We start from the raw sequence: 11,764 nt of genomic DNA on the forward strand, positions 1-11,764 counted from the left end.
ACGGTCCACGGTATTAGAACCCGTTCTCCGACTCCATATTCTACGGGTCTTGGTCCAAGTCCTACGAGGGGAGGAGGGGTCTTCGGGAACAGACAGACTCTTTGAGTCCTTTAAAGTAGTGCTGAGCTCGCCAATGAATGCTGTATGTGTGTGAGTGTGTGTGTGTGTGCTCTCATGGCCATCGTCGTCGCCATTGCTGTTGCTTGCTCGCTCGCTCGATTGCTTGCTTGCTTGCTGCCGTTGTCGTGGTCGCTGTCCGTCACGTACTTCGTACGGTGACCTCATTGATTTTTTTTTTTTTTTTTTTTTTTTTTTCCAACTCTGATGGCCCCAGCGCCTACTGCTACACGCCCGACCATTGCAGCGTGATAGTGTGTCAATCTGGAACAGTGTGACGAGAGCTTCTTTTCCGCTTTTTTACTTTCTATATGGTTGAAAGTAGACAGTGCAATTTATTGAGTTCGGGCGGGAGGTTGGATGCGGCGGTTTTTGGAGATTTTCGAAGGATTGGGGATCGATAACAGACAGTGGATGGCTTTGAGTTAGGCAATTGGCACTGGGTTCTTTTTGTATTGTGGAGCGAGTGGCATTATTGATTCTTGTAGGTCGAGCTGGATGTGGATGATGATGATGATGATCATCGTCGTTGTTATCAAGGTTTGATGGCCTCTTGGTAGGTAAGGTCATTTCTACTGCGGCTGCAGCTGCAGTTCTGTTCTCAGGACAAACTCTCCAGGTTCCTTCCGGGTGCCGGAGTAGCATTTCGGAGGGCCTCTGTTGAGGTTTTGGTTGCAGAATACTTGGCTTTATTTTGGTGGCTCATATTTCGTCCTTCTGTGTGATGCTGATAGAGTGGCCTTAGTATCTGCAATTTGATTACTGCTTGTTTGATAGCCATAGCAGAAATCTTTGGAGGAACGTTTTGGGAAGAACTTCCAGTTTTAAGCAAATACCTGGTGTAGAGCTTGGCTGAAACTCTGAAGAGCGGACAAGTAACAAGATTTGAAGCTATGGCAGCTGTGACGGATCATGGATAGAAATCAGAATTCGCATTTCAGTGACGTTGTGATGGTTATGCTTAAATTGGGTACTTGACGGCTTTCAGAGTGGCGAAGTACTCCCTCAGCAGGTTCAGCTGACGGTTTATTCCTGATTTTGTAACCTTCAGAGCTGGTACTAAATAAATAACAATCCATGTGCATAAAGCGAAGCTTCTTGTGCTTAAACTGTCCCTGAAGGGTAATTCCAGTTGACTGTTTTCAGACACTCGGACAGAACCTCGCATATGAGCAGCTGCAAGCGTGACTGAAAAATGAAAAACAGATTTATGCTGCGGGTGTCTACGACTGACCTTCACTTCTTCTTCAAATTGATCGTTATTATCAACTTGTGGGCACAAGGCACGGAGCCTGTGGTGTCTCAACAATCCAGCAACAATACAGAGATTACCATACCCCTCGGAGAAAGGCTCGTCGCAGGTGATGCTGATCAGTCTTGGATATCATCACCCAACGGAAATTTTTCCTTTGGCTTCTATGCTATTGACGGTGGAAAGACTACAGTTAGCTACAAGTTTGGCATGTGGTATACGCATGTACCTGTACAAACAATCGTGTGGGGATTAGTGGAGAACAATGCTTCGTTCGCTGCTGGGACAAAGTTAGCACTCACCTCCACCGGAAATCTCGAGCTTCGTAACTCGGATGCCTCTCAAGGTCTTAATTGGTCCAGCAATACGGCCAGCCTTGGCGTCAGTGGGGCGGCCTTCAATGATTCAGGGAATTTTATTCTGTTAAATAGCACTGGTTCACATCTATGGCAGAGCTGGAATCACCCTTCAGACACTCTTCTGCCAGGCCAGGTTTTGTCTCAGGGGAAAAATCTCACGGCTGCCGAGAGCCCTCACCTTTCAAGTGCAGGCGTGAGCCGGTATACACTTGCTTTCATGACAGACGGGAATTTGGTGCTGCGTTTTAATAGAACAACTGATTATTGGAGTACCGATTCCTCAGGGGGCTCTAGTGTTTCCTTTGATGAGTTCGGAACTTTTCAATTGCTGAATAGCTCAGGATCTGCAGCTTCGTACCGGAGCAGAGACTACGGGGTAGGGCCACTTAGAAGGTTGGTTCTGACATCGAATGGAAATTTAGAGACTTTGAGTTGGGATGATGTGGCGAAGGAATGGATGTCAAAATGGCAAGCTTTACCTAATGCATGTGAGATTTACGGCTGGTGTGGGAAGCATGGACTGTGTGCGTATTCAGAGACGGGGCCTGTTTGCTCTTGTTTGCCAGGTTATCAGGCTATCAATTCCAACAGCCCACGAGAAGGGTGCCGTTTGATGATCGCCCTCAATTGCACCGCAGGAGTGAAAATGGTGACGCTGGAGAATACATTCATACTTGATTACAGATCCGACTTCCTCATAAACAGTGCTAACAGTGAGAGTTGTGCTAAAAAGTGTTTAGACGATACGGGCGCTGGGGGCACCTTGCAATGTGTGGCTTCCACTTTAATGAATGACGGCACCGCTTTCTGCAAGGAGAAACGTAATCAATTCTTCAGCGCTTACCGGTCCTCCATCATTCCATCCCAGACTTTTGTCAAGCTTTGCAATGACCAGGAGGTAACGCTGGGATTGCTATCCATTGGCTGCACTCGCTCTGGTTCTCGATATTCCAGAGGAGTTTTGGTGGCTCTAGGTTGCGTTTCCACCCTAGCGGTCCTTCTTTTGCTGCTACTTGCACGGCCATGTTTGTCTCGGTGGATGAAATCGAATGCATTCGAGCACAGCAGAAGACGCCCTCGGTCGCCATCTCCTGATTATGTGCCTGGTGCGCCAGTAAGACTAACGTACCGGGAGCTTCAAAAGGCTACCAGGAATTTTAGCGAAAAGCTGGGGGATGGTGGATTCGGGACAGTGTACAAGGGTGTGCTTGCAGACGGCACAGTCGTAGCTGTGAAACAATTGGAGAATGTTGTTGACCAAGGTGAGTTCTACATTGTTTTTTTGCTGCTGAATCGATTTTAAATAAAACAACTGAGGAAGCCACTGAAAGGAAAACAGGAAAATGAATTCTGGGGCTCTAGGATTTAGTGACGCAAACCTCTTCCGAGCAGTCACCTTGATATCCCGCGGGTGGGTTCCATAAGTTGCCTTCCCTCAACTTTCTTGCTGCACTGTGCAGGTGAACGAGAGTTTCGAACTGAAGTTTCAGTAATTGGCAGTACGCATCATGTTAATTTGGTCCACCTCCATGGTTACTGCACAGAGAGAGTGCACAGATTGCTGGTTTACGAATATCTAAGCAAAGGCTCACTGGACCACTATCTTGTGCAAGGAGGTGAACCAAATACTACCTCGAGCAGCTCCTCAAGTAGCAGGAGCGCGACTTCTCAACCTCCAATACCGTTGGATTGGAAGACACGATTCACAATAGCACTCGGAACAGCACGCGGCATCATGTACTTGCACGAGGAGTGCCGTGAATGTATCGTACATTGCGACATCAAGCCCGAGAACATACTCTTGGACGAAACCTTCTGTCCCAAAGTTTCCGATTTTGGCTTGGCGAAGCTTTTAGGGCTAAGGAATCGCGAGCGCCACATAACCACCATTCGAGGCACCAGGGGATATCTTGCGCCGGAATGGAGCGCAAGTTTACCACTGACGGCCAAGGCAGATGTATACAGCTATGGTATGGTTCTCCTTGAGCTTGTGGTTGGAAGGAGGACACTGGATGACATGGCAGGCGAAGCTGAACTCATCCGGTTTCCCAAGTGGGTCTTTCGGGACATGATTGATGGCAGCCTTGTAAAACGCACTAAAGAGCAAGCTCGGAAGCTCGGACAATCTGTCGATTTGGACCAGTTTGAGAGAACCATTTTCACGGCCTTCTGGTGCATTCAAGATGAACCAACGGCGCGACCGAGTATGGGGAAAGTTGTGCAAATGCTCGAAGGCATTATCCCCGTCGACTTTCCCCTTGAACCACTGAATATCCGAAAACTCTGAGGGTCCAGCTGCAGATGTGGTCTTAATCCTTAGGTCGACTCGATAATGCTATTTTGAGGATTCTGCCATGTACATTAACTTGACAGGCTTGTGTCGATCACCTTAATTTCAGCTACCCCCACAATTGTCCGAAGTCTATTCTATGTACAACATCAATGTAGATCCATAAAATTCAGTTCTAGACATCAATTCTCATCGCGACGTCCTGAAACTTCTCACATGCAAGTGTAGCTCTCAATGTTCTGGTCTCAATCTTTTTCACTATGTGCAACTGGAAAGGAATTGAAGAAAGTATCGGAGGTATAGCAGCCTTTGACCTGGACGTGTCTTCTGCTATCATGGTACTCCCCTAGTCCTTCATTCGTTGTTGTATTCCAGAGGAAGAGCTTAATTGATTTCAGCTTTTGCGGTGGCCAGAGACTTCTGAGTGATTGTTAATTTTCGATTGTTTGAAAGAGTTATTTTTGGATGTAGAGAAGTTTTCAATCAACCAGAACATCGTTTTCTGAAGTTACTGTGGAGGTGGTTGTTTTTGTACTGGTTTACTCGAGTTTATGTAAGGCAGTGTCCACTACTGTTTCAGCGGGTCTGCTTATCTGGTTCGTCAAGTCTTAGGCACCCTGGTAGTGGCATGGAAGCAAAGCTCGGCAAAGCCTTTGTAAGGGGACCGACATCGAAGTAGCCACCAGAAATCTGAGCAAGCCTGCGGAGTGCAAAGGTATTGACTCCGACCATAACCAGGCATGACAATGACATAACATTTAAGAAAATCCGGAATCTGCTAAGGTGGTTTGACACCGAGGGACAACTTGGAGGGGACGAAGGACAAGGCTCTTGGAGTGTTGGACATCTCATTTTGCAATGATGTCAGTAAGTGTTTCGATAGCACAGTATATTCAAAAGAAAGTTTGGACACAAAGAAGGCAACGCAAGCGGGAGCACAGCAAGTGAGGATGGACTTCGCGAGTCATCACAAATAAGTACGAAAATTAGAAAAAAGTTAACAAGAATGTGTCGTCCACAGTAGTCTTGTTAACACGTAATGATATTTTTCTTAAACGTACAAAGTGTTGTCAACAAGTACGAGTAATCACATGTTGGCGCTTGAATCCTGTTATCCGACCAACAAATCAATTGCATGATGAAATTTTGTTCAGATACAATTTCCACACGAAGTGGTTGCAAGTTTCGAGGGGACAATGCTGGATGGGTTGATGACGTGGCTTCTTAATTTCCCAGCACGTTCGAACTACTCCCAACGCCTGAAAGGAGCACCTACAGGGTTTTTTGAAGCTTCATTTCTCCAGTGTTCACAATTCTATTACAAAGTAGATAATTCTCGTTTGCATGGAAAATGCTACTATATGCACGCCCTTGTAAGCATGATATTAGTACTGCTGAGCGTGCGAACAACGATGGTGTGGCAAAACCACGCGACGTGGTTCTCACCTCTATCGTTTAGGTGTCTCCTGCTAGTTCGTTATAGAATGTCGTAAGTAATTATGTACCTTCTTGAGAACGTAATTGAACGAATGAGAAATTCCAGATGGGAGACACCGTCACAAGCTTCAGTCAGCTCTGGGGCCTGTCAGACTTGAACCACAAATCCTGCAAGATTCCACCGGTGATAATGGGGTTCAAAGGATGAATAAGCTAACTTACTATAGGAGTAAACACAATTGCACAGCAAGAATAGAATTGAGGATTCCTAGCATTTCTCCTCATAGATATTATGCTAAAACCTTCACGAAGATCAAAGATCAGAAAAACGTCAAATATAATCACATACAGAAAACTTCGACGACCGTTGCTGTACCACAGTTCAGTAACCCCTGCGTGAAATTCAACCGACACTCATTCCAGATCCACAAACCTTTTACGGCAGTAACAATCAGCTGCATTGCAACAGTCAGATATGAAAAAAAAATGAATTGAGAGGATGCAGGGCATAATCAGCCTCGAGTTATGAACATATTTTATTCACGATTCGAAATCTTTTCGGGGATCTGAGCAACGATCAATAAAGAATACTCTACTGCTTCCTACAACTCAACCCGCTCATTGGAATGTACAAGATATGAGTGGTAAACATTAGGATTACTTCGTCATAACTCTTGCCATGTTGCATTTCCTGTTCGCCTTGAAATCTCCGCCAGGGAATCCGTTGGCTGAACCTCGTACACACCTAGTGAAGGCCGTCTTCTCTCCCGGGCCACTACCATGACCACCAAAACACCAACAAATACAACTCCAGCAGCGTATGGAAACCAGGAATACCGTCCCTTGGGGTTGCGAGACATCCCCTTCTCTTTGGCCCCATACTGCTCCAGGGCATCTGGTGACTTCCTAGGAGATTGACTAGCTTTTAAGGTACCAATTCCCAATTCAACCACGGGCTGTGGCTTCTCAGACAAACCATTGTGATTGACAGGTCTCACGTATTCGTCCAAGTCCTTGGGCTCCATAGCAGAGAGATCCCCGCTGAAATCACCAACATTCTCTGGGTCCTGCAGAGCATTCCGTGGTTGTTGAAGTCCTCTTGAATCTACTTCTGGGCTAACACTATTAGATTCTGAGTCACCCATTGATAAATCTGCAGCGCTCGATGAGATCTCCTTATCGAGATCCAAAATAATGTTACTTTTGGCCGACGCAGGTCCATTTGACGGTTGCTGGAGAGAGTCTCGAAGGTTGTGGACTACGTCACTAGGCATTAAGTGCTTAGGAGGAGGACTGAGTAGCGTGTGCTTCGGATTATCAAAATCAGGCAAATGAATGTTTAATGTTCGAGCTTTCTTTGACAACCTAAGTAAGCAAACACACACGTGGCGTATATCTTTCTTATCGACTGCATCAGATGGGTTGAATAGATCCAAATCCAACAAGCCTACGTCCTTGCAAACCTTGAGGAAAGCTTCAACATATGAGTAAGGTTGATACTTGAGGCTAGTCCTGGTCCGGTTCACGTCTGGAGAGGGAACTGCAGCGGCAGGTCGGTTCGCAGCATTTCCTTTAAGTTTACCAAGGTTTTCTTTTACAATCAGCGATATTCTATAGAGAATGGTGCCATCAGCTAATAGATCTTGTAGGCTCGTATGTGGGTCCAGCTTTTCCTCCAGCACTGCCTCCAGCCATTCTCTAGCTTCAGTTTGTAGAAACTCCACATCTGACTCTCGGAATGAAGCACTTGAAGAGTACCCTCGAGAAGAGCTTGAAGTAGTCGGTTGAGGAGGGATGGATGCCTCCATCTCTTGTTGAAGAACTTCAATAGTTTGATGTTCTGATCAGGCGGTCTTGAAGTGTTTTCTTTCCAATTCTGTTCCAAGCCAAAAACTTCTTTCACCACATAACTACGCAATGCAGCAAAAGAACACTTTACATCAAGACTAGCTTCTACAATTTTTCCTTTTTAACGTTCTCATGGAAACAAGCTTCTACGGATGCAGATATGAAGAGGCCGTCCTGAGAAGCATAAAGTTAGACGTAGTGCTTACAGGCTATGCAGCAGTAAATAAAAGACCCTCACCCACCATCTTTACGATTCATTGCCGCTGCTCCAAGTTAAAAAAATAGCTGTAGATCATCACCACGACAATAATCATTAAAATGCCATCAGTGGATAACTGCGCGTGTTAACCTCTTCTAGATACAAACGCTATTTATTGCAGGGAATGCAAAATCATAATGAGCTTGGAACCATAAATCAGAACCTATTACTCCAATCCACTTTCTAGTTAAGGGGTGTCGTGGTTTCAGAAACCAAAAAAACAAATTTCAACTGTGTGCATCACAATTGTAGCTACAGAAACACAGTCAACCTTTCCTGTCCCAAAGCACTCGTAGTGCAAGCATTGGTAGATTTTATGGTTGGCAAGGTCTTCCGGTGTCCAGTAGTGCAAGGGCAAACTTTTACAATAAAGGAGAAATATAAGAATCTAAGTTGCTAAACAGATTAAATTCCAGTCCGTCACATTATCCTGCCAGGGTGAAATTTGTTTGCCGAACGACAACATCCCTTCTCGAAAGACGCTTGCGTGCACGAACCAGACAGGTGCAGTAAGATAAATCTGGTGATAAAAAATTCTATCAGATAACAGTTGACAAAAAAACACTAGCTTAGAGAAAGTGAACCAACACAGCCGATTTCACAGAACCCATAAGCTCTCCATTTTTGTCAGCAAAAATTCAACTCAAAAGCAACAGTGAGACATCAAATCCTCGGTTAGCACATCGAACGAGCTCTGAGGGCGCGTTGAGCCGTGTCTACGAGAAGACAGAGATCCTTGACTATGACGCAATTCCGCTACACCACCGTTAAAAAAACACCCTTTAAATCTATTTCAAAAATCTAGTACTCGAACGGAGGCGGCTGACGAACTTGAAAACACTCGAATCCAATCTAAACCCAATTCTCAAAACCTCCACGAAAACCAGAAGCATCAAACGAATTCCGGCTCGCTGGGCTGGAAAAAGGCAAGGATTCCGTGCGTGGTAGCAAGACAGACACGACACACAAGAACTTATCAGAAATGTGACGCGAAGAAGATTGGAAAGCACTCACCGATGAAAGGGAATTTTTCTTCAAAAAATGATCACAAAGCTCCGCAATCAGCCGTCAATATTCAAACCCACATCTATTGCGGCACCTATGCCTGAACCCAGCTGGGCATTCAATCCTGAAGGCGACGATGGAGGCAGATGGATCGGGAAGATTGAAGCAGAGCAAACGTTGTTGCGAAGCAGATGCTCGGAATCCTAAACCCTCTCTACCTCTCCCGCTGGCTGGAACGGGCCGGGCGTGCTCCGATGTGAACCCCCAATCGCCCCGTCCGCCGGGTTTTGTTTCTTTTATTTGTTGATGGTTGAGATCGATCTTCTGCGAGAGGGCGATTGCATCCTGATCGTTCAAATTCAACGACGTCGTGATGAATGTGGATGATAAGTTATCGAATGAATGTTTTGCATGAAAGGTTGTGTCACTCCGATGCCATTTCTACCACCAGTGGATAAAGTGAATTTCAATTGTCCTCATTCAGTACAATTTTTTTGCTTTTTTATGTTTTTATGTTATGTATATATATATATATATATATATGTATACATATATAGATAGATATAGTAGACTTAAATACTCTCCAAGGTTTCATTAAGCATGGTTGTGATTTTGCATTTGGAATTCGAACTATTAACTTATTTGATGTTGTTTTCTTAAAATTTAGGTTATACATATATATATATATATATATATATATATATGTTAGTGTGGTATCATTCTTGATCTATTTAAGACACTAATTTTTTGTGGTATTTTTTAAAAGTTTGAAAAAAATAAAATAAAACAATCTTTAAAGATTTAATGTTAATAACAGATTTAAAGATTGTTTAACAATGAATTGTTGTAATTTAAGGAACTTGAAAAAATTTACAAATTGTTAATTGAAATGAGTTGTGATATGTTATTTTACTTTAAATATGATGGTTTTTTATTTTATTTGTCATGAATATGATTAATAAAATAAAAATAAAAAACAAATAATCAAATAATCAAATATGTTCTTACTACATTGAAAGATTGAAGCAACTGAGTGCAAATGAAGAGTATATAGTCATGAAATCTACTATTTATTGAAACCTTTTCTTAAATCTATTATTTAATGAATTTTATTTTAAAAAATATTTTTATAGATATTTTTTAATTATTGAAAAAATAATTTTTGATTAAAAATAATATTAGTCATATGAATATTTTATGTAAATTTTAAGATCTACTTCATGTTTAGATCTAAATTTAAAAAGAACAATGGTACTTGCAAGATAATATTATTTTTAAATATTTTTGAAATAACTTAGTATTAAAAATAAATTTAAGAAAATAATTTTATATTACTTTTCAAAAATCAATCTTTGAAGTGCAGAAATTCAAATATATTTGGTAGGAGGTTGAAAACTATATCCAATGATTTAAAAAGAACAAAATTATAGGTAGTTAGGAGAGAAGCTATCTTTTTTGTATAACAAAAGATGATTCATAGAGAAGATACTTGATAAATATATAGTATTAGTCAAAACAAACAAAGACAAATAAATCATAATGCTTATTTATCTAATAAAATTTAATTTAGGGATTTAGAAGAAAAAATTAAATTAAAGAGATTACAAAAAGTTTTGAGGTTTGTTGAGGCTGCTATTTTGATGCTGTTTCTTTTTTATTACATTTTTTAAAGTATTATATTGAATTATATTCTTAAATAAATAATTATTTGCAGCATTGTTTTAGAATTAAAATGTATGTATTTTAAAAAAAATATTGTATAATTTTCTACAAGATTCAGAATATACATTAATAATGTTGTATTACAAAATAATATACAATAACTTAAATATAAAATATTTGTAAATATAAAATTATATCAATAATATCTTTAATTTAAAAAATACTCTAAAACCACTATAGATGCAATTTGAATTTATAAGTCATCTTAGATGCGATTAAAATAAATTATATAAAAATGAAGAAGAAAAAAAAACAAAACAAAACAAAACAAAGAAACAAAAAAAGAAAGATGGTATATTATCTTTGTTTGTGCTATTTAAATTTTGCAAGAAGTTCAAAGCATCATCAAAACAAAAGAATAAAACAATCATTTAGAATAAACAATGCCAACAAATTTTATCATTCTTTGGTTGCTAATTTTATAAATATAAATAAATAGGATATTTTAGACAAGAAAAAAATAAAAATAAAAAAACTTAGAATTTAAACTAGAATATTTTAATTAGGTAATTAAAAGTGGTTGAATCTAAAGATTCTATTTGATATTTAATTTTTTATAAACTAAGGTAGCTTTTATAATATTTTAAAAAATAAAATTAATTTTTGATTTTTTACCAACTCTTAATTCTTAAAATCAAAATTTGTCTCTTATTTTAGTTATTTAATTGGTATTTGCTCAACAAATATAATACTAAAGATGTAGAGGGACAAATAATATGTTTTACACAAACAAATTTTAGAACAAAAATATTTTTCAAACTTGAGTGGTTTTTATCAAAAAGAAGAAATGGATTATTTAGAGGATTATATTACAATTCAATTGATAGATGTTAGAAAGATATAAAAATAAGATATATACATACATATATATATATATATATATATATATATATAAGTTTCAAATATATTTTACTTGTAGCCAAAAAATTTATAATAATTTTAGAAAATTATCATAATAATGGATATTAGAACATAGGTTAATAGAGTCTTATTAAATGATAAGAAGGGAGTAGTTTAAAAGAGAAGATCTTTTAGAACCTCTTCTTTGTTTGTTTCGAACTTAAACAAAGTCTTTAATACATATGGTAAGATTTTTATACAAGATAATAAACAATTCTATATATTGATATTTTTCTTAGCGAAATTGGTTTTTGGATATTTTTACTAATTTAACAGAATAAAATAAGCCACTAATTTTTGGTTACAAAGTCAGTAATTATTTCAAGGCTAATACAAATAGGTGAGCAGCTTCGGCCTCATGATGTGAAGGAAGTCGACGCTAAGAAAAAGTTGAGCTCCTATAATACTCTGATCTCCATCAAATGAAGCTTGATCTCAGCCCACAGTTCATACTTAAAATAAAAAATAAAATAAAAATTCGTTCTAGGTTTTTTGTGAAATTATTAACTGATTGTCAAATGACATATACTCCAACTTAAAGAGTGATGGTACAGCGGAGCTAGGCTAGGCAGACT

At 39.8% G+C, this 11,764-nt stretch overlaps 2 protein-coding genes and 1 long non-coding RNA gene across 18 annotated transcripts; 2 read left to right on the forward strand and 1 right to left on the reverse strand.

The window, feature by feature from the left end:
• The first annotated feature begins 133 nt into the window (after positions 1–133).
• LOC112293529 (G-type lectin S-receptor-like serine/threonine-protein kinase At1g34300) lies at positions 134–5,186 on the forward strand. Of its 2 annotated transcripts, XM_024543044.3 has the most exons (3): positions 134–677; positions 895–2,990; positions 3,189–5,186. In XM_024543044.3, the coding sequence occupies exons 2-3, from the start codon at positions 1,313–1,315 to the stop codon at positions 4,013–4,015; spliced, it is 2,505 nt and encodes an 834-aa protein (XP_024398812.1). In that variant the 5' UTR covers positions 134–677; positions 895–1,312; the 3' UTR covers positions 4,016–5,186. The 2 variants fall into 2 exon arrangements, with proteins under 2 accessions (XP_024398812.1, XP_024398811.1); XM_024543043.3 differs by having other exon boundaries at positions 134–2,990.
• LOC149987594 (uncharacterized) lies at positions 4,225–5,074 on the forward strand. 2 transcript variants are annotated; one of them, XR_016506926.1, is made up of 2 exons: positions 4,225–4,356; positions 4,599–5,074. It is a non-coding gene; the product is annotated as an uncharacterized LOC149987594 (long non-coding RNA). The 2 variants fall into 2 exon arrangements; XR_016506925.1 differs by having other exon boundaries at positions 4,226–4,356; positions 4,490–5,074.
• LOC112293530 (uncharacterized) lies at positions 4,493–8,817 on the reverse strand. Of its 14 annotated transcripts, XR_016506924.1 has the most exons (6): positions 8,577–8,805; positions 7,510–7,588; positions 6,117–7,331; positions 5,805–5,910; positions 5,524–5,623; positions 4,493–5,290 (listed from the first exon to the last, which is right to left on the reverse strand). XR_016506924.1 is itself a non-coding variant. In XM_090256725.1 (5 exons), the coding sequence occupies exon 4, from the start codon at positions 7,261–7,263 to the stop codon at positions 6,121–6,123; it is 1,143 nt and encodes a 380-aa protein (XP_090112851.1). In that variant the 5' UTR covers positions 7,264–7,365; positions 7,510–7,588; positions 7,834–8,082; positions 8,577–8,806; the 3' UTR covers positions 4,493–5,623; positions 6,117–6,120. The 14 variants fall into 14 exon arrangements, 10 of the variants coding, with proteins under 10 accessions (XP_090112851.1, XP_024398817.1, XP_024398818.1 ...); XR_012219245.2 differs by lacking the exon at positions 5,805–5,910; XR_002973054.3 differs by having other exon boundaries at positions 4,493–5,623; positions 5,832–5,910.
• Between the last annotated feature and the right edge of the window lie 2,947 nt (positions 8,818–11,764).

This window comes from Physcomitrium patens, chromosome 16, assembly GCF_059467195.1.
Source record: "Physcomitrium patens ecotype Gransden chromosome 16, ASM5946719v1, whole genome shotgun sequence".
Classification (NCBI taxonomy): domain Eukaryota; kingdom Viridiplantae; phylum Streptophyta; class Bryopsida; order Funariales; family Funariaceae; genus Physcomitrium; species Physcomitrium patens.